We start from the raw sequence: 21,997 nt of genomic DNA, 5'->3' as shown, positions 1-21,997 counted from the left end.
ACGTGTGCTTGGGTAGAGAAGTGCTCGGCGGGTGCCCAATATACTTGTTTCCAGCTTTATTAATGAATAAACAGTAAACTGATGGCAGGGCTAGGCATTCTGGGAAGGGACAGCCCAGGCAGTGCTCTGAATCTCTTCAGTGACAGCACATGATCCTGAAGGCAGGTCAAGGAATAAAAAGCCAGACAGTCAAATGTGGCTTTAGGGAGCTGCGCAGGTGGCCCAGTCCTTAGATCTTTCACGCTCTGCGGGCCCTCCGTCTGCCCAAGGCCCGGACCACAGTGACCGAGGGGAGGAAGGGTTAGCGGAGGGAGCCTGCGCGGTGCTTCCCCATCAGACCGACTCAGATCCAGCCCCTGCCTCCGCCTCCCATCCTGACGCCAGTGCCTGGCCCTCCTTCTCTCTCACGGGTTCTGGGGTTCACCTTCCCGCCCCACTCTCTAAACTCTGTTAAGGAAAGAGAAAGGAGAGCATGCTCTGGGCTGTGCCTTCAGGAGAGACGCCAGGGGACAGACAGAGCTGAGCTGGGCTTTGAACGGGACCCGCTCTTGATAACCAGAAAGGAGGTGGAAGGATGTGCTAGGCAGAGGGCAACGGGGAGATCAGCCCGATGGAACACAGGGCTCCAGATGGGGAGAAGGGTTAGACAGACAGCATGGCCTTTTAGGATGGTCTTAAATTCTAGGCTCAGTTTGAACTTTACAGCAATGAGAAGTCGTTTAAATTAGGGGGTACTAAGAAGGGGTAAAAAATTCAAATTAACCTTTATAATTTTAATATAATAGCTAATATTTACACGTTACAAAGCATGGTTTGTTTCTTTGGGCCCTTACAAGAATCCTGTGGAGGTGGAAGTGTTTAATTTGGACACTGGTATAGGATGAATGGCAGCATTCTCAGTGATTCAAGCTCCCTGCTGCCATGGAGGTTCATAAAAGGGCTGAAGTGTGTTTGTTATTAAACACAATGGGATCGGTTATGCTGCTGAAGGAATCTTCTGGAAATGTTTTTTTTTTCTCTGAGGTGAGAACAAGGAGGAACGGAAAATACAGGTATGATTAGGAAAAGGACTAGTAATCAACCTTGTATTGACTTTTGTCTCGCTCTGCTTGTGCACCCGCCTGATGAAATGCTAATGTGGGCTTCGTGGGCAATCAGGGGGACGGTTATAAATAGAGCCAGCTTAAGAATGAAATAGAATGGCTTCGCTGCAAACTCCAACATTGTTTAGGGAAAGATGTCTAGTTATGAACATTCTGTATTTTCCCACCTGACATTCCCCCTTCCTGTTTTCCTTTCAGAGTTTCAGACAAAAGATAGCTCCTGGGCGAGAGGGACTCCTTCAATCTATGTAAACCTGGCCACGTTGTCCTTCCATAGGTTACAACTGTACAAAACATGAGCCTGGACACAGATTTGACCCCTGGGATTTTCAAAACTTTGGATTTGTATAAAATAGAGTATAATAATGAAGGCCATGGACAGTGGAGTCTAATTCCCCGGGTATGAGCCCTTGGATGAGTTCCTTAATACTAGGCCTCGGTTTCCCCACCTGTAAAACAAAGATAATAGGACCTACCTCATAGGGTTGTTGTGGGGATTAAATGAGATAAATGAGGTCAGGCACTCAGTAAGTATGAGCTCTCATTGTTAACAGAGGTTTTAGGAGGCATATACAGAATACGCAACTGTGGCAACGGCAAGGCCAGAGCAAATCCCAGGGAATATCAAATTACAGAATCATTTAACTATAATACTGTATTTGAAAGGGACTTTCAGAATTGCTCCAACCCTTGTTTGGTACCAGAAACTCTTCCCTTCCCACTTCTCTCCCTAAGTGGGTACTCAGCCCCTGCTTGTACGCCACACACAGTGATGGGAAACTGCAGTCTCAGGCCAGCGCCAGAAAGCTCTGTTGGAAAGTTTCTCTGTATGGCGAATCTAAAGCTAACCTCCTAGAACTTTCACCTACTGGCTTCGTTGCTTCCAGAGTGGTGGAGAATAGGCCCGTATAGCACCTTTCAAGTTTTGGAATGTTCATCACTACAGTTAGTCCTGTCTACATTAAACTACCCTGGTTTCCCTAACTATTCTTCAAAAGACTTGTCTTCTAATCACATCACCACCGTGGTCCTGTTACTCCTAGATCAACAATTCTCAACTGGGGTAGCACATCTGGAGACATTTTAGGTTGTCACCAGTGGGGCAGGGGTGCTACTGGTATCCTAACTAGACGCCAGGGTTGCTGTCAGCATCCTATAATGCACAGGACAGCCCGACAACCAAGAATTATCTGGCCCAAGTAGTCGATAGGGCTGATCTTGAGAAACACTGTCCTAAATATACATGTTCATCAGTGTTCTTCTTAAAGCCTAGGGCCCAAAATGTACACGGAGGAGTGTCAGCTAACACTGCCATTGGACTGTTCGCTGACATTGGAGTGTCAGCTAACACTGCCCTACTTTGCCATTAAATTAGCCTGAGACTCAGGTAGTTCGTAGTGATCGGTCAGTTAAAACCCCCTTTCATGTGTTGCTGTTAACCCAGGGATAGGGCTCACTTGGAAATGCTCACTTAGAAATCTCTCATCAGTGGTGGCCCTCTCTCTTGCTGAGCCCCGAGGCAGCCTTGCAATCTTTTCCAACACAATATCCTAGGCCACCACCAAGAATCATTCAAAAGAAGTTGGTGTACGAGATGAAATCTATTTGCTGGTCATGTCTCCCTGCTTTTGTGGCCTTGGGGCCCACGTATGATGTAACCCTGGGGCCTGTGCTTTGGAGGACCCCACAACCCTGTGTCACGACCCCTAGTGGCAGCTTGAAAGAAGAAAGGATGCCTCAACCTGACCCTTGAGAGCACCCAAGTCTCTCATACGCAGTTTCCTAAAATCCCTTTCCCGAACACAAAGCCATGCTGACCGCCGCAGTGTGGACAGAGCAGGCCTGCCCAGAAAGGAGGCGCCCTCTTCCACACACGCTCCTCAAGCTGCAAGGAATAGCGCCTCCTCTTTGCCAATTTCTTCCCCACTCTTGATGCTCACGGTCTGGGTTCCCTGGATCCACGCTCGCCTTGCTTTTCCCAATATAAAGAGATGAAGGAGAGGCACTTAGAGTTAGGGAAACATACTCTACGTCCTGGATTCTTCAGGGAAAAAAAGAACTTGAGTACATGGCAATCTAAACTTCTCAGAAACCTAAAACCTGTACTAATCAATATCTAGAAAACAGTTACATAATTTTACCTTGAAGCCCAGTGCTTCATATAGTATTTAAAATAATTCCTTTTCTCCTTTTATGGGGAAAAGAAAGAGAGAGAGAAAGAGAAACTTTTTGGATAGGCTGAAATAAATGTCTTCAATTTCAGCATTCCTTTATAAACCTAGTTACTTTATTAGTTTATGAACAAAGTAATATGTTTGATTGATTCAAACATTTACCTGATTTACTCAAATATTCTGCTTGTAATATTTAAGAGTAGAATTTATTCAGATTAATCCCACGTTTGCTAACTTAATCTAATTTTCAGAGCGTTCATCATTTACCAGTTACACAAGTGGAGGTAAGCTGATGATCTATAAGGAATGTGGTATCTCTCAGCTTCTAAGTATTTGAGAAGGAGGCTGAAACTGGACAACAGAGAAACCATTAATGTTTGAATAAAACAAAGAGCAGCTGACGTCTTCTGGGATGAGTGTGCTCTACACATCCGCGTAGCGGATCAAGGAAGGCCTTGTTTTCAGAAATGGAGCGAGAGAAGATATGCAGGGGTGAGGCCAAGGGAGCCTTCCAACCTTGTAGCCTCCTGCCATATGGCACTTTTTTCTAGAAGTGTGGCTCTTAGGAGCACAGGCTCACAAGTTGGACTCCCTGGGTTTAAGACCCGGCTCTCCCATTTTCTAGCTGTGAGAGCTTTGGTCATTTACTTAAGCTAAGCCTCAGTCTCCCCACATGTCAAAAGGTAAAGATAGTGGTACTTGCCTCGTAGCATTGTTGTAAGGAATGAACGAGACTCTGTATGCATAGCGCTGGCACACAGAACATGACCAATAAGAATTAGCTATTGTTTTATCACCCTCATGGACCTCTGATACAATGAGAATTGTCCTTAAGAGGTAGGTATCTCTATCCCAGTTTATTTCTTGGTAATTCGTTAATACAGTCTGTCTGCTGCTATATAGATTTCTAGAGCACTAATTAGCTCATATGTGGTTGGAAAATAGGGGAACAATACTGGCTTACCATGGAAATAGTATTGGTTCACATGCAACTTTTTCCAAGGCAAGGGGAGCTGAAATAGCAGAGAAGAATGACAACTTCAGTGGGAAGGGCTCAGTGTGGCTTTCCGTTCTTTTTTTCTTTTAATTTTAAATGAACACCTGCCCTTGGGGCTCCTGCCCCAGAGACACACATCCCAGGTTCCTTGCACCTCCCAGGTTCAACTTCCCCCCATCACACTCACCTTCACAGCAGTCTCACTGGCTCACGGCACCTTAAGTCAGAGTTTCGACTCAATTGTTTCTGTGCATTTTAAATTTTCCCCAAAGCATCTTCTGGGCCTACTGGGTGGGCTGCCTGCTTTGGCCATCCAATTTACCTCCCAAGGTACCGATTACTGCATCTCTTAGAGACCAATTACAAAGTCACATAGACTTTGAATAATCTGCTCTTAACCCTATTTTTTCCCATCAGCCCTGTTACCTTCATTGTGTGATTTTGTAGAATGTGAGGTTTTTCAGGAACACAACATGTCTTCACAGAAATGCCTCATTTCTTTCAAGTGCCGCAGAGAGCGGCCGCAGCTGAAGCAAAGACATGTGAAGGAACTGAGCAAGGCCATCCTTGGGTAGGATGGATGTGTTTGCAGACTCCCAGGCTGCAAGGCTGGTCCCTCCCCTGAAAGGCAGAGCTCTACAGCCACTGAAATCACCTTCTCCCGGCCCAGAGCACTAAAGTGTGATGCTTGGGTCCTGACCCCATGCAGTGCAGCAGAAACAACCACTTTTCTTTTTGGTTCTGCCCTGGAGAGAGACTGTATTGCAGCATGAATTAGCTAAATATATTTCTGAACAAAGCCTTTCTCTTTACTTTCTTTGAAATTTGGTCACGAAACTGCACTTTGATTCTCCCTATTTCTCTCAGATTTAAATACTTCCTACCTCCCCAAAATTCCTGTGAGAACTTGTTCCTCTCTTTACGGAAGCCCTCACCACATTATGTCTTATTACAGTGGTGTGTTATGTGTGTCTGTGTGTGCATCTGTATGTTTGTGTATGTTTTATGTGTGTGTGTGTGTGTGTGTGTGTGTGTTTTACCTCAGTTACACTGTAAGTCCCTTGAGGGCAGGCACTTTGTTTACGTCATCTCTCTACTTTCTCCCTATTGCCCAGAACAATGTCTTTCACATAGTAAGTACTTAATAAATGTTTATTAAGTGAGCAAATCCTCCAAAGGCATCGACTTTCATCTGGGCTCTTTTGTCAGGAGGGTCTAACAGATGTGCACTGTGAATTCCAGTGCAGTGGTTAGAAGACACAGATTTGCATTAAAAATTTCCTGGAGAGCAGTTATTGGAAATTATTCTGGGGAGGTAAAAACCACAAAGCAATGTAAGAACACCTTATGTGAAATATTTTATTCATCTTTTTAAAAAATTAATAAGCAGCAGACAAGAATTATTTCATCTGGCTGTTCTGATAGTTCCTGCCTCTCTTTCCAAGGCTCTGGAGGTTGAGTGGTTTCCCAAGGGAATACCAGCTCAGAACAAACCTCAAGGTGATTTCTGCTTAGATAGGGAACTTGCTGCCAGACGGCAGGGTTCTGCTTCCACAACGAGCGAAGCATGTGGGCCTGGGGGTAAGGAAGATGGGCTCAGCTGCTTTGACTGAAACCTAAAACCTCCGCTGTCCCCTTCCTGTTGGTGAGTATCCAGGTGTCTGTTCAGTGTCTCTGCTGTCCAAACCCCCTCCTTAGAGAGGGTAGGTCTGCAGCAGGGAGACCTGTGATGGTTCAGTGCGACTGGAGTGCAGGACCCCAGGGGCAGTGTGGGGAGAGGCAAGGCTGGAGAGACAGGGCAAGGCCCCCTTTGGAAGGCCATGCTGGCTACATCAAAAAGTGGATTTTTATCATGAGGGAAATAGAAAGGCACTTGAAGTTTTAAGCAGAGGAGTATAATGATTAGTTTTGTGATCATTCTTACCAATAGCTCAGTAGCTAACCAAAGGGTAACAGTGGGTCCTCACAACCATTTCCATCAGCACCACCAAGAAAATATATACTTCATTAGAAACATGTGCTTGTTATATAACCGTAGCAGAAAAACAAGAATGATAATAGCTAATATCATTAAAGCTTCCTATGCGCCAGACACCGTTCTAGGTGATCTTTTAAAATGTGTTTAACTCAATCTTCACAAGAAGGAATGGAAATTTGAGGTCACACAATTAGTAAGTAGTGGTGCTGGGACTTGAACCTGTTCAGGCTGGATCCAGAAGCCATGCTTGTGATTACAGTATTATACTGCCTCAGTGATCACCCTCGGCCTTGCTTTCAACTAGGTTATCTCCCCTAAGCCACGCTCATACAGAAATTCTGAGGTCACCACTGATTCTGGCAGTGTGAAGAATGGATTGGAGAGGTCTAGACCAGAAGCAGGGCTGTCAGGAGAGTGTTGCAGTGATGCTGGTGAGACATGATGGTGACCAGGAACAGTGGAAATAGAAATGGAGGAATATGAGAGAAATTAAGGAGAACAGGATCTGGTAATTCAAGCAAATGACAAAATGAACATTGAATGCTTAGCACCAAGCCCAGTACATGCTTTTTTCGATATATCAAACTACTATGATATTTTCATTATCACCAGTAGGGTTATTCTCCAGACTTAAGTCCTAGCTTTTGAGAATAAGCTTGCAGCAAAAAGCCACAAGTAAATTTTGTATAGTAAAAAGTAACATATGAATAGCCCTTTATGGAATATGCAACAATCATTGTCAGTTTTGTTCTTAAAACAACTCATTTGTATTGGTTTGCTAGGGCTGCTGTGACAAAGTACCACAAACTGGGTAACAACAGAAAAACATATCGTCTCACTATTTTGGAGACTAGCAGTCCAGGTGTCAGCAAGGTTAGTTCCTTCTGAGGGCTGTGAGGGAGAATCTGTTCCAGGCCTCTGCCCTAGCTTCTAGTAGTTTGCTGGCAAACGTTGGTGTTCCTTGGCTTATAGATCTCTGCTTTCATCTTCACATGGTGCTTTCCCTGCGAGCACAAATTCCCCCTTTTTATAAGGGCACCAGTCACGTTGAATTAGGGCCCCACCCTACTCCAGTATGACTTCATCTTAACTAATCACATCTACAATGACTATTTCCAAATAAAGTCACATTCTGAGGTTCTGGGGCTTAGGACTTCAAAATACAAATTTGGAGGGGGACACACATCAACCTGTAACACAGAAGGTAGAGCAGGAATTACTCTTATTCCCATTCTAAGGATAAACGGAGTCTCAGAGAGATGAAGTAATTCACCCAAAAGGTGAGTGAGTTCCTGGGTCACAAAAGCAAGTCTGCTGTCAGCTCAGTAGTCAAAGAGAGCCGGATAGTATAATACCTCTTGCTATGAGTTTGTCCACCTGTTCTCACACACTTGGACCAGTAAGATCTGAGGCCACACCTGGGTGTGTAAAGAAAGAGGAAGTGGTCAAATGTGGCCTCTTCTTGGAGTCAACTGCAGATACCCTATTATTAAAAGCTTCGTTTTGCTTATTCAATTGCTGCCCCTATGGCTGTACCTCATGAGGGTTTATCCTCCAGGGTAACTGTTTACTCAGATTGTTTCTTGTAAGTCTGTTGTTTCTCTCTGGTGGGCCCATCCCTGAGCTGAGGAGAGCTGGGTACAATGAGCCTATTCAGGGCAGCAAGTAAAATGCCCCGTGCTTCCCTTTTCTCTCTATAGCATCATTCTTTGCCTCTCTGTGCCTTTCTTTTGTCGTGCCTGTTGCGTAACATCAGCGTGGGTGTGGGGAGGGTATGAGTTGCCAGCAATGAACGTGTGGCCGAGGACACCTGCCTGATGACTTATGCACCAGAGCAGGCAGCACTGGGCGAGCTTCCCAGGAACTGTTTTGCCCCCATGCCAGCTCTGACCTGCACCTTCTGTTCTGCCTGAGTCACTCTCACCAGCTAAAGCCGGTATCCCCTCATGGGCCCCTCTGGGCAGAGAGGAGGGACAGACCACTTGTGAGCCCTCACCCCTGGGAGGCAGCGTAGGAAGTAGGCAGGTGCAGATTCTGGAGACAGATTCTAATCCCAGCCCTACCACTTACCAACCGTGTGAATGTACGGAAGATGCTTGACCTCCCTGTGTCATTCCTCATCTGTAAAATGGACATAGTACATTTGTTTACCTCATAAGATTATCACCTGGATAAATGACATAATCCATAAATGGTGCCTAAAACAACATGTCTGCTATGTAATTCTAGCACTCAGTAAATGTAAGCAATACTTCCTTATTTGTTTATTTCCCAAATGTCATTTGTTAATCTGCTCATTGAAAACTGGCGAGATACATATCAAGAAGTCAGTGGTTGTTATGTCTGGATGGTGGAGTTACAGGTGACTTTATTGTCTTATTTTTGCTTATTTGTACTTTCTAAACTTTCTGTCTTACTTTTTTAATAAGAGGAAACAAACTCCTGTCGAGGATCTGCAGGGTGAAGTGGACTAGAGATGAGTGGGTACAAAATGAAGACATGACCGCTGTCCTTAGGAGTTTAAAGTCTATGGAAGGAGACAAAACAGATAGGTTAATGATGTAAGAGGGATGGGCAGTAATGCTCAGGGTGGGCTGGGGATGGAACCAGTCCCCCCTCAAGTGGCACCTGGCATTACAGAAATGCCATCGGGTTTTCCCCAGCAGTCTTTGTGTATGGTCTTCACTGACCTGGAAATAGGAACGATGACACACATAGCCTGATAAAAGAGCCACTCCTTCAATCTATCCCAGCACCCCAGGGGGACAGGGATGAGATCGCTGAGATTCTTTTCTAAGGTACCTATTTCTAGGAAAGAGCTTATGTTGAAGAAAACGTTGAGACTCTTTATGTAACACCTCTTACAAATGACAGGTATGAGCCCAGGTTGCGAAGCAGCACGTCAAGTGGAATGAAGAAGTAATTTCCTGTTTTTCTCTCTCTCCACAGCATTATTAGCACCACCATTATTCTGGCTGGAGCAATTGCACTTATCATCGGTTTTGGTATTTCAGGTATGTGATTTATTGCATTATCATTGATCCATTCACCCCTGGTCCCTAAGTCCCTAATCATTCAGTGTGGTAGAATGGCAAGAGCACAGATCTTGGACCAAGAAAACTTCAGAGTAGAGAACTGGTTCTTCTACTCATTGACTGTGTTCTCTGCACTTTATTCATTTAACTCCCTGGACCTCAGTTTTCTCATGTATGGTGTGGAGGAAATAATGTCTACCTCACCAGGTAGTTGAGAGAATCAAATGGAATGTCTATCAGAGTGTTCTGTCTACCAGATAGTGCTGAAGATATCACTCTGGGATCATAGGTAACGTGCTGTGGCTGAGCCATTCTCTCAATGGCTGGCCTGAGTACATGATTCCTTTGCAATGAAGCTTCAGCTGAAGTGTTAAAGAACATCAAGTCTTTGTACACAGGGTTCTTAATGAGAATCCTTATCCTGGTCATAACTGCCATTCCATGTAGGAAACAGAAGCCATTGCGGCATGGATGGCGAGTTTCTGAATGCAGCTAACTGACGTCAACTGCAGGAATCGTCTTCTCTTCTGTGGACACCATGTCTCAGAAGCATCTATTATGGATGCCAGATTAATTAAGACATTGAATGAGTTAGACCAGCAGCTGTCCTCTCTGAAGCAAGTCGTTTGCTTCATTTCCCTTCAAGTGCCTGACTCAGGACGACACATTTATTTTAACTTAGTCTGTGGCCAAAGCTGTTACTTCATAACTTTAGTTTTTATAGTTCCAGCTGTCTTTTCTCTGTGTCCCTCTCCTCCAGTGTGTGTGCTGCCACTAAATAGTAATCACAAGGCCTAAATGAAGAAAACTCGTTGTATATATGTTTGCCTAGAAAAGACATAAGCATCCTTCTCCATTTTCTTTTATCAACAAAAATGTATATTTTGTCTTTCATCCATCTTTCTATTGGGTTATCTTTTTCTTTTTGATATGTGGGAACTCTTTATATATTCTGGGTGCAATTTGGTTATGTGTATTGCAAAATCTCCTCTACTCTGTGGCTTGCTTTTTCACCTTCTTAATGATGGCTTTCAATGAGCAAAGTTCCTAATTTTAACATAGCCCAATTTATCAATCTCTTCCTTTATACCAGGAGTTTTTTGTAACCAGTTTGTTTAAGAAGTCTGCCTATCCCAAGGTCATAAACATTTTCTTCTAGGTTATCTTGTAGAAGCTTTAATGTTTAACCTCTCACATTTATATCTACAACTATCTAGAATAATTTTGTGCATGGGCAAAGATAGTGGCAAGATTGGTCAAAATACTATCCTTCCCCCACTTCTCACTAGTGCCATTTTTGTCATAAATCAAGTATCCAAATGCGAATGGATCTGTTTCTGAGCTCACTAGCCTGTTTCATTCTAATATTCTTTTATAATTTGTTTTTTCTTTATTTCATCTCTTCCTATTCCTAATCTTGGGCGCTCTCTCTCTCATATCTTTTTTTTTTTCTCTCTTATCTTAAAATAGGTTTACAGGTGTTAATTAGCTTTATAGTAGTTTGAAAACCAGGTTTTGGTTTTCTTTTTCTGATTTTCTTATTTAATTAATTTTGGCTTTTATCTTTATTAATGTCCCTCTTTCCATTTTGTTTTGCTGTCTTTTCTTTCTTTTTTTAAAATATTTATTTATTTATTTAGGCTGCGCCGGGTCTTAGCTGCGGCACTCGGGATCCTTGTTGCAGCATGTCTAGCTGCGGCATGCAGGATCTTTAGTTGCAGTATGCGGACTTCTTAGTTGTGGCATGCGTATGGGATCTAGTTCCCTGAACAGGGATCGAACCTGGGTCCCCTGCATTGGGAACACGGAATCTTACCCATTGGATCACCAGCGAAGTCCCTTAATTTTTTTTTTTTTTAAGTGATGATCCATTTAAATTCTTTTTTATTTAAAAAATTTTTTTATTGAAGTATAGTTGATTTACAATGTTGTACTAATTTCTGCTGTATAGCAAAGTGACTCTGTTATACACATATATACCTTCTTTTTTTTTTAATATTTTTTTCCATTATGGCTTAAACCGGGAGACTGGACAGAGTTCCCTGTGCTGTACAGTAGGACCTAGTTGTTGCTGTCTTTTAATTCTTTTTCTAATATCTTAAAATAAGCACTTCACAAAACAGTACGTCCAGAAAGCCAATAAACAGCCCTTAGTAGATACCGCCATTTAGTTTTCCAAAGTGATTTACCAAGTCCCTCTTCACAGGAAGTGTATAAGGGACCCAGTGCTCCACGCCCTCACCGGCACTGGATCTCGTGGGACACTGTTGTGATTTTAACTTCTAAATATTTCCTGGTGACTGACAGACTGGGTGCGTTTTCATATGAGAAGCATAATGCTGAGCGACAGAGCCAGACACAAGACAGTACATTCTGTATAAAAACCAGGCAAATGAACCTCTGCTATTAGAAGGCAGAATAATGATTATTTTCCTGGGAAGAGTGAGAGAGCAGCCCTTAGGAGGGGGCACGAGGGGACTTCTGGGGGATAGTAAAGTTCTAGTTCTCAGTGTGGGTGCTGGGTACATGGGGAGAAGTTGTGATAATTCTTCAAACTGCACAATTATGTGTACACTTTATGTATGTATGTTATACTTCTATATCTTCTACAATATATATATAGAAATAAAATATTGACTAGTAAAGCAAATATTTTGGACTTTTAAATATATCAGTACATACATTTTGGTAGCTTCCTCACTAATCCTTAACTCCTCTTCTTTAGTTATAACTTCAGCTTCCCTGTGACAGTCAACATTTTGCTACGTATACCTTTTCCTGTGGCATAGCTACAGCGACCTCAGATACTGAGCTCAGTTCCTTGAATACAGAGGGTACTCCTTAAGTGCTTTTTTTTTTTTTTTGCAGTACGCGGGCCTCTCACTGTTGTGGCCTCTCCCGTTGCGGAGCACAGGCTCCGGACGCGCAGGCGCAGCGGCCATGGCTCACGGGCCCAGCCGCTCTGTGGCATGTGGGATCCTCCCAGACCGGGGCACGAACCCGTGTCCCCTGCATCGGCAGGCGGACTCTCAACCACTGCGCCACCAGGGAAGCCCCTTAAGTGCTTTTTGAATAGACAAGTGGACGGAGGCATGGAGGGGTGAATACATAGATAAAAGTTACAGTTCACTCAGTTCAGCAGTGTACCACCAATAACATTAAAACCCTACCACCAATGAAAGATTTTCTGCCTTCTATTTCATAAGGTAAAAGCTGGCTATTCTGGATTAAGTGGGCTGTTTATTACTTTAACACTGTTTAGTTGGATTTTTCTAAATTGCCTCTATTAAAAGGACCATAACCCTTACCCGAGAGCATTATATTATCACACTTGAAGTAAATTAGATAAAATGTTAGCTGGATTAATACACAGGACAGTGAAATTAAGCAAATAGCATTAGGTAGATCATGATGACGGTGATGGTGATATCTTTTGAATCCTTTTCGTGTTCACCTCACTGTGCTAAGTAAGTTTGCATATATTATCTGATTTACCACTCACAACAAATAGGAGATAAATATTACTATGTCCTGGTTAGAAAATTGCCTAAAGTTGCACACAGCAAGCAAGCAGGCGCAGTTGTGTTTCAAGCCCTGGAAATTTGCTTCCAGAACGCACACTCTTTCCCATCACTCCATACCAGTGATAACAGTCATGCAGAGATGTGGCAGAGAAGGGTGTTTTCTGGTATGCCTTGCAGGCAATATTCCTGAGAACACAGATTTTAAAGATGTAGAGATATTCCTAAACACAGAAAAGAATCTGTTTCTTTGTAACTCTCCTGAGGCTGTGTATGTCACCTTCTCATAGCCATTCCACTCCTTACAAGCTCTCAATGTGGACCCCATAAAACATAAAATGCTTTTGAGGTAGGTTGTTTGGAAGAGAGGCTGAACAGCTCCCATTAGGCTGGTTTTAGGGCAGCCTTCGTGGATGACCCTTTGAGAAGGAGGGAGATGCAGTGGAAAGGTCCCTGACTATAATTTGCCAGTCCCTGTGCTATCACTCACCCACTGGGTGACTTTGAACAGCTCTGTATAGTAGAAACATGTAGGGATCAGAGTTGTTCTAATCTCAGGTCTAACGTTAACTGTGTGTCCCTTGGGATATGACTTAACTTCCCAGAACTTCACTGGTAAAATAAAGTCGTTGTGGGAATTACACGAGAAAGTGTTTATAAAGTGCCAGACACATACGTGTGTAATAAATGGCTGCTGTTATTGTTTTCATTGATACCATCAGTGCCATTAATAATAATTTGCTATTATTAATGCATTCACATAGCACCTCCTAAAACTTGTACTATTTCCTGGCCACACCCAGAAGCTCCTCTGAAGTTAGGGAAGCCAGGGCAGGAAGCCACAGGACACTGCCTCCTAATTATGCTCCATCTTTGGTCACTGGATAAAACAATCAGGCATGTGCTTAATGGCGCCAAAACAGGAGCACTGAAGTTGTTTGGAAAAAAATTGATACGTATTTTGTCACTGTAGTCATCTGAGAAAATAGACAGATGTTGGCCTTTCTTACACTTGTTTTATGGTTTTTCATTGTTTTTTGTTTTTACATAAGGTGGGGATACTGTTTTAGTGGATAGGCTCTCTCTATATCTCAGTCTGGCCCTGGATATCAGCAAAATGTGGTGGAAGGAGTATAGGCTTAGGACAGACTCAGACAAGACTGAGTTTGATACTGGCTCCACTACTTGCTACATACGGGGCTTTAGGCAAGCCATTGGATCCCCCAGAGCCTCTTTGTCCTATTCATAAAATGGGTAGAACAGTAATTCCTACCTCTCAAGGTTGTTAACTGACTTAAAATGAGTCACTATAAGCATTTAGTAAAGTGTTTATTTCCTCCCGGTGCTCTGATCTGCAATCTTTCCAAATGATTCTAATTAATAATGGTTATCAATATCATTGATTTAAGGTTTAACATGTGGCAACTCAGATACTATGTTAAGCTCTTTACCTGTATTGTATCACTTAGTCCTTTCAGGGGCCTTCTGAGGAAGCTACTATTATTAGCATCCCCATTTTACAGATGAAAAAAATTATGGAATAGAGAAGTTAGAAAACTTGCCCAAGGTCCCATATCCAGTGAGTGGCAGAGCTGGGACTTGAACACAGACAGCCTGATACCTGTTCTCAAACGCCAGTGCTCTGCTGCAGCTTCTCTACTTCATTCCTTTATCTAGCCTGGCCCAGTATCCTTTCTGCTGTCTTCTCACAAGAGCAACTGTTATCCCCAACCCTGCCCTCTTCTCTGGCAAGAGTGGCACCCACAGGTGCCACCACAGGTTCCACTGGTGCAGGCTTAAGCCTATGTGTTTCCACGTTTAAACCATGTGCTATGGTGCCCATCTGGACAGCTGGGTTGCAGCAGAAGCTGAGGATGCTCTCTGTGCTACTGAAATCTACAGAACTTGTCTTACTGAGTCATTTCAAAGGAAAGTTCATTTCCCAGGTTTCATCCAGTGGTGTTGGGCAACCCAGAATCGTAATTTCTATAAAGAATCCTTGCCTTGTGTTACCTATAACCCCACCTCCCAAGAGATTCCTGCTCCTACTGCAGAGGGCAATTGAATAGTGCCCACTCGTGTGAAAACAAAATGGTTCCAATTTCAGCTTGCTCCCGCCCTTTGACAGCTCCTCTTTTCCCATGCAGACCAGAGCTGTGATAGTAATCAGCCCTCATGAGCTACAGAATTCATTTTCAGTAAGTGGCTGGGACTTCTAACTTTAAAGAGGTTTGATGGAATCTTAGAGACCAATGGAATTCTTGAAACCCGTGCCTGTTTAACAAAATTCTCTATCAGTAGATAGCTGCTTCTAACCATCTCTAAAAGCCCTTTTACCCTCAACAAACCACACAAGAGCCCCTGGTGGTTAGGAGGTCTAGAGAGTCATATTAGGCCAAACTGTGGTTCCTAGAACATAGCTCCTTGAGCCAATATTTGTTTGCAAAATTGAAAACAGATTTCTTTTTGAGAGAAGCAATATTTATATACTGTTGCTTGCAAAGTAAATCTCATTTTATCACTTGTAACCATCATTTATTCACCTAACAAATAAGTATTTATTGATTGCTTTCTGGGTGCAAAGCAATGGCCAGGTCCTCATGGTTTCTTGAATTCTCACTGGCTTTTATTCCTCCTCCTGATCTGCTACAAGGAGGGGGGATTTAATCAACATTACACACATTCCATCTGCCACATCTTTAATGCAACCTTAAATGAGCTAGAGCCTGCGGTGGGTCCCTGGGGCACTCCACAGCTGCCTACTTTTAATCATTAAGTTTTCTAAGAGATAGTTCAACAAATCCTCCACCTGTGGGCTCAAGGCCAACACATTAAAATTAATTCAGTAACATAATTACTCAACTAAGATATGTCATTACCATTTCATTCTCTCCATAAACTGTGCTAATCATGTATTTTTTCTAAAAAGTAATTTTTCAATTCCACTTTAATGGAACTTTATAAACTACAATCAGATTTACCCTTGCTCTAACATAGTTATGCATGCTCTATGATTTTATTGAGAATCATGGTGTATTTTCATTGCTTTCTTTTTTCACTGACTCACATTTCCCCCAAATTTAGATGGGATAATCTAGCCAAATGTTCCTTACTCCTACAATCATTTTGGATAGAATCATCTCAAACAGTGCTTTGATTTCTACTGATTTTCATTCTTTCATTCATTCATTTATTCATTCACTCAACAAATATTATTTTTCTCTGTAGAAACATAGCACTAGGCACTTGTCTTAGTTTGCTTAGGCTGCCATAACAAAATACCATACACTGGGTAGCTTAAACAATAGAAATTTATTTTCTCACAATTCTAGCAGTTGAGAAGTCCCACTGCCACCCCCCACCCCAGGCTCCAGATGGCCCCATCTCTAAGGCTTCCATTAGAGGCCCTCCAGCCTGTTGAAATAGAGGCCCTTGGCCTGCTGAAGCATAGAGCTGAATAGATCCATGGTCTGGTTCTGTTACATCTACGAAGTCTGATAGCTTTCTTTCATTTTGTCTCATTTTTCTATTCCCTTTAGTTTTTCTGTACCAAGCTGGCAGTATATAATCCTATCTCTATTCCTGGCTTCTGTTGAGGTGGCTGTTAAAATCCTCATGAGTCATACCTATGATCTCCTTATTAAATGGTTGTTCACCCACACCCTGAGCGCTATCTTCAGAACAGTCGTCTCATTTTTTGCAATATGGATAGGCTGAGAACTTTCCAAATCTTCAAGTTATGGTTCCTTTTTGCTTAACAATTCCTTCTCCAATTCATCTCTCTCCTTTCTCATATTTTAGTATAAGCAGTCAGGAGTAACCAAGCCTCTCTTTCAACACTTTGCTTAGAAATCTCCTCAGCTAAATACCCAATTTTATCACTCACAAGTTTTACCTTTCACAAAACACTAGAACACAGTTCAGCCAAGTTCTTATGCCATTTTCTAACAAGGATTGTTTCCTTCCAGTTTCCAATAACACGTTCCTTATTTCCCATCTGAGATCTCACCAGAATCGCCCTTAACATCCACATTTCTAGCACGCACCTCAAAACTCTTCCAGCCTCTACCCATTACCCAGTTCCAAAACTTCCTCCACATGCTTAGGTACTTATTACAGCAGTACCCCACTTCTTGGTACCAGAATTTATATGTCAGGTTCTCCAGAGAAACAGAACCAATAGGGTGGAGGTATAGGGGGAAAGGGAGTGAGAGGCAGAGAGAGAGGGAGATTTAGAAAGAATTGACTCACATGATTATGGACTTTGAGAAGTCCTAAGATCTGCAGGCAGCAAGCTGGAGACCCAGACAGTTTAGTTCCAGTCTGAGTCCAAAGGCTTGAGAACCAGGAGAGCCAATAGTGTAGTTCCAGCCCCAAAGCTGGCAGGCTCAAGATACAAAGAGAGACAGTGTTTCAGTTCAAGTCTGAAGGCAGGGAAAGACTTGTGTCCCAGCTCAAAGGCAGTGCCAGTTCCCTCTTGCTCAGCCTTTTTGTTCTGTTTAGGTCTTTAATTGATTGGATGAGGCCCACCTACCTTAAGGAGGGTGATCTGCTTTACTGATGCAAATATTAATCTCCTTCAGAGACACACCCAGAACGTCTGACCAAATATCCGGGCACTCTGGGGCCCAGTCAAGCTGACGCACAAAATTAACCATCAGAGCGTTATAGGACTTACAGATATGATTAAGACTTTTTTTTCCCTTGAAAAGCTTACAGATTAGTGCCAGAGACAGACTAGAGACAAGGTAGAGGGAGACAGATGCTATAATAAAGGCAAAGAAACGTGTTGAGGAAGAGGAGAGAGACGATCTTTTAATTTTGGTTTGGCACATCAAAAGGGGGTTTCATGCGAGTCCTGCCATCTGAAGAGCCTTGAATATAAGTAGAAGTTGGATAACTGGTGATAAAGGAGAGGAGGGAACTATAAATTGTAGGTGCACAATGCAGTGTGTGGAGATGCATAGTATAATTATAACCAGTACTAGCCCGCAATGTCTTGGATATCAATCTGTCAAGTGAAAACAATTAAAAAGCAAAGTAAATCTTTAAAGCAGTGTTCAATAAAATGCCAAGGCAGGGGATGGGGTGTGTTGCATTCATATTACACAGCTAAACTTCATACTACCTTCTTTCATAATTTTTCTCCCAGATCTCCCACATGAATGACCATGCATGGCAGCTACTCCAAAGCCTCTCTTCTCCTACACTCTAAAACCTCCAAAACATCCTCCCAACCCAGCCTAGGCACAGGTTTTTGTTTCCTCTGCCTCGTTTTTACTGGTACTTTTTCTTCCATCAGTAACTCTCTGTTCTTTATAATATAAATTCATTTAGTTTGCTTCTCCGGTTCTGTCCCTAATCCATTACCTTCATCTACTTTATAAAAGCATAGGAGCTAATAAGATAATTCCAACCCCTTAAGGGCTGGAAGACAGAAGATGCCAAAGATATCCCCTATGTTCATAATGTTTACCTCTTACATTTGAAAAATAGCAAGTGTGCTTTGCTTATGTATTTTTTCATTGAAAGCAGCAAATCAATAAATCACTTGATATGCAAAGACTACAATATAGACTTGGAAAGGATGTAGTGGGAAGTCTGGCTGGAAAGGGCTAATATCTATGGGCATTTCCTATGTGGCATGCAATATTTAACTTTGAAGGCCATGCTGTTAGTCTGAAGTTTATTCCACAGCCGTTGGGGGCAGTGGAAGATTAGCGATTAGGAAACTGACATGTTCGGATTGTACTTTAAGGTCTACCTGTAAGATTAATGCATGTAAAATGGGGTAGATGGAGGCAGAGATGAGAGGCAGGAACACCAATAAGGAAGCTGAGAAGTCCAGTTGAGAAGTGCCCAGCATCCATCATGTTGGACTTTCTTGGCTACAAGAAAGAGAGGTTTGTGCAGACCATTATAAAGATAAGGTGTTTGTTTAAAGGATACCCAGACAGTGGGACAGGAACTAGACCGGAAAACCCTCAGGATCTAAGGCAACTCTGGTGATGGGGGACTCTCTTCACCTTTCCCTCTCATGGTCTCTCCCCGACACTTCCTTGGGTCTGTTCCACTCTCTTCTTGGGCTCAAAGACCCATCCTCTCCTTACCTTCACATCCAAGCCACAGAAGGAGGCTCTCAAGAATATTCAGTTAATTAAAGCACCCCTGTAGGCATCCCCAGTCAGCAGCCTCCAGTACAGAGAGAAGAGCTAGTCAGTCCTTTACAGAGTGGGCTGTCAGCTGGGCAAGTGGGGAAGAGGCAGTGGATGTGGCTGTCACCATAATTAATACTTGTACTTGTTATATGTTTGGAGAGAAGGGTGTGACTTCTATCTTAGGCCAAAAATCAATTTAATTAAGTATCATTCTTCATTATGCCATAGCTAGCACTCTGACCTTGACCAAATCACTTCTATTCTCTATGCCTTCGTTTCTTCATCATTCAAGTGGAGATAAAAGTAAGAACACTTAGAATTTAGCATTCTTCAGAATTATGAGCCGTATTTAGTTAACGTGAGGTTTCACGTCTGTGCCACTTCTGGTTAACTGGGAATAACAATACCTTATACGTGTAATTACAGTTTGCAAATCAAGTTCACATCCATTTGACTTGATCCTCACAAGAGCACTTTACGGTAGGTAAGACAGATATCATTACATCATTATATTTTACTTTACGGTAGGTGAGACAGATATCATTACCTCCATTTTTCTGAGATCCAGAGATGTAGTCAAGGTCACGTAGCTCTTAAGTGACAAAACCAGGATCTGAATTCCCATCTTCAAAACCCAAGTCCAATACGTTCTCCTCTTATTTGGGCTCAAGATTTCAGTTGCTTGGTCTCAAAAAGTGTAGCTTTGGGGCTTCCCTGGTGGCGCAGTGGTTGAGAGTCCGCCTGCCGATGCAGGGGACACGGGTTCGTGCCCCGGTCCGGGAGGATCCCACATGCCGCAGAGTGGCTGGGCCCGTGAGCCATGGCCTCTGAGCCTGCGCGTCCAGAGCCTGTGCTCCACAATGGGAGAGGCCACAACAGTGAGAGGCCTGCGTACTGCAAAAAAAAAAAAAGAAAAAAAAGTGTAGCTTTTTTATCTGCTGTTGGCAGATCTGCTGTAGGTATCAAAACTATCGTCTTAATACTCTTTCTATTCTTATGTCTTCTTTTTTCATGCCTCTCCTGTTTTGTATATTTCTAATTTATTACAGAAGTCCCTGTTTGGCTTTTTAGTAAGGAAGGATTTGGTTGTAGATGTTCCAAAGCTTCCCTTGGCATTGACCCTTGTTTCCTGAATTGTAGGGAGACACTCCATCACAGTCACTACTCTCACCTCAGCTGGGAACACTGGGGAGGATGGAATCCTGAGCTGCACTTTTGAACCCGACATCAAACTTTCTGATATCATGATACAGTGGCTGAACGGAGGTGTTATGGACTTGGTCCATGAGTTCAAAGAAGGCAAAGATGACCTGTCGGACCAGGATGAAATGTTCAGAGGTCGGACAGCAGTGTTTGCTGATCAAGTAATAGTTGGCAATGCCTCTCTGATGCTGAAAACTGTGCAACTCACAGATGCTGATGCTGGTACCTATAAGTGTTACATCATCACTTCTAAAGGCAAGGGGAATGCTAACCTCGAGTATAAAACTGGAGGTAAGTTACTTTTGAAGAGAGGGAAAGAAGGTGCCAGAAGATATTTGAGACTAGAGAGTGTGAATTGCTGATGAAATGTCATATTATGCTCACGAGTGACTAATATCAAAGACCATCCGAATTCTGCTAGCAGCCATCCTTGCTGTCCAAGACCCACACCAGCTCCGGAAGTAACCCACTATAATATTAGGTCTTAAAATCTTTTGCTCAGGACTCTAGCCTCTTCTGAATTTTCTCATATATTCCCTGAAATATTTTGCCTGAATATGTTTTCTCCATCAGTAGCTCTCTGTTCTTTCCCTTTGGTCTTGCTAGTGAGAGAAGACTATAATCTGGTCTGAGACTTTTCTGTGCTAAGTAGGCCCTAGCCCAAGTCTGAAATCAGTATTTCCAGGGACTCACGACAGTGGAACCCATTATAGGAGAAGTTCAAAGGTAACTGACCAAAACAATATTGGCCTATAAACTCACTAATCCTCCTCCAATGAAATCCATGCTTTCTTACCAACTAAATTTAACATATTTTCTGTATTTATGTACAAGGGACTGAGATATTGGAAGGAGTAAGAAGATGATTAAGAAAACAAAGATAATTGTCCTTCCTTCTGTAGAGCTGAGAGTGTAGAGCTTATAGAGTTGAGGGTCAGGGCAGAGATGAGAAACATATGTAAATAAGAAAAATATGTTGATAAGAAACATATCTACAAAAATTAGTAAAGTGTATTAAATGCTTTAAGAGAAAATATAAATAGAGTGATTTGGGGATTCAGAGGAAGAAAGAGATCATATCCAAATGCATAGGGAGGAAAGGGACAGGAAGGCCCCCATAGAGAGAATTTGACATTTGGGTGGAGCCTTGAAGGATAGGCAGAAAGTATCCTGAGGCATCCCAGGCTAAGCTAGCCTGCACAGATCTCTCTTGGACCTTTCATAATATGTGTATGTAGTGGTTTGAAGCATAGATCTAGTCAGACCTAGGCACATACAGTGGCCTGGGCAAGGCAACCTCACTGAGCCTCAGCTTCTTTATCTTAAAATAGGGGTTAATAAAGTCAGGTCAAAGGGACACTGGGGCCAACTGAAAGGGCTTCCTTCCAATGGCAAAGCTGGAACCATCTGAGCAACAAAATAAACAATATAGTATTAAATTATAACTAAGCATAAAATAAATACACGAGTCCATACTTATATGAGGGAGATGAAACAAATCTTCTTTATAGATGAATTCCAAATAATGTATTTAGATCTCTCCCCCTGCAGGAAGCGGAGCTTAGAACTTCCCCCTCCCCGACCACCGCACTTAGGGTGTGTTAGACTTAGTGAAGTCCAGCTTCCAAAGAAACCTGGCAAACATAGACTCAGCCAGGTGATCAAAGTTAACATCCCCGTGATAAATCATGTTAACAGCATGCACTCTCTGATGTGACATGATGAGAAGGGCACTTTTACTTCTATAGTTTTCCTCTCCAAAACCCATAACCTCAGTCTAATCTTGAGAAAAACATCAAATTACAATAGAGGGGCATTCTACAAAATA

The 21,997-nt window shown here is 42.7% G+C and overlaps 1 protein-coding gene and 1 long non-coding RNA gene across 6 annotated transcripts in view; one reads left to right on the top strand and one right to left on the bottom strand.

The window, feature by feature from the left end:
- VTCN1 (V-set domain containing T cell activation inhibitor 1) overlaps window positions 1–21,997 on the top strand; it is a 69,154-nt gene that overhangs the window by 29,530 nt on the left and 17,627 nt on the right. For 2 of the 5 annotated variants that reach the window (XM_027091195.1, XM_027091197.1), the window contains exons 2-3: window positions 9,202–9,266; window positions 20,107–20,460. In XM_027091195.1, coding sequence (XP_026946996.1) covers window positions 9,202–9,266; window positions 20,107–20,460 — 419 coding nt within the window. The other 3 variants (XM_027091193.1, XM_027091194.1, XM_027091196.1) reach the window with 3 other exon arrangements.
- On the bottom strand, window positions 16–19,385 carry LOC113611809 (uncharacterized). Its single transcript, XR_003429613.1, has 4 exons — window positions 17,060–19,385; window positions 8,670–8,779; window positions 8,323–8,373; window positions 16–7,256 (listed from the first exon to the last, which is right to left on the bottom strand). It is a non-coding gene; the product is annotated as an uncharacterized LOC113611809 (long non-coding RNA).

This window comes from Aethalodelphis obliquidens, unplaced genomic scaffold (assembly GCF_003676395.1).
Source record: "Aethalodelphis obliquidens isolate GAN/ISIS:26980383/991018 unplaced genomic scaffold, ASM367639v1 scaffold70, whole genome shotgun sequence".
Lineage (NCBI taxonomy): Eukaryota > Metazoa > Chordata > Mammalia > Artiodactyla > Delphinidae > Aethalodelphis > Aethalodelphis obliquidens.
The sequence above is the reverse complement of the archived record's forward strand: the minus strand, read 5'-3'. Positions and strand labels throughout refer to the sequence as shown.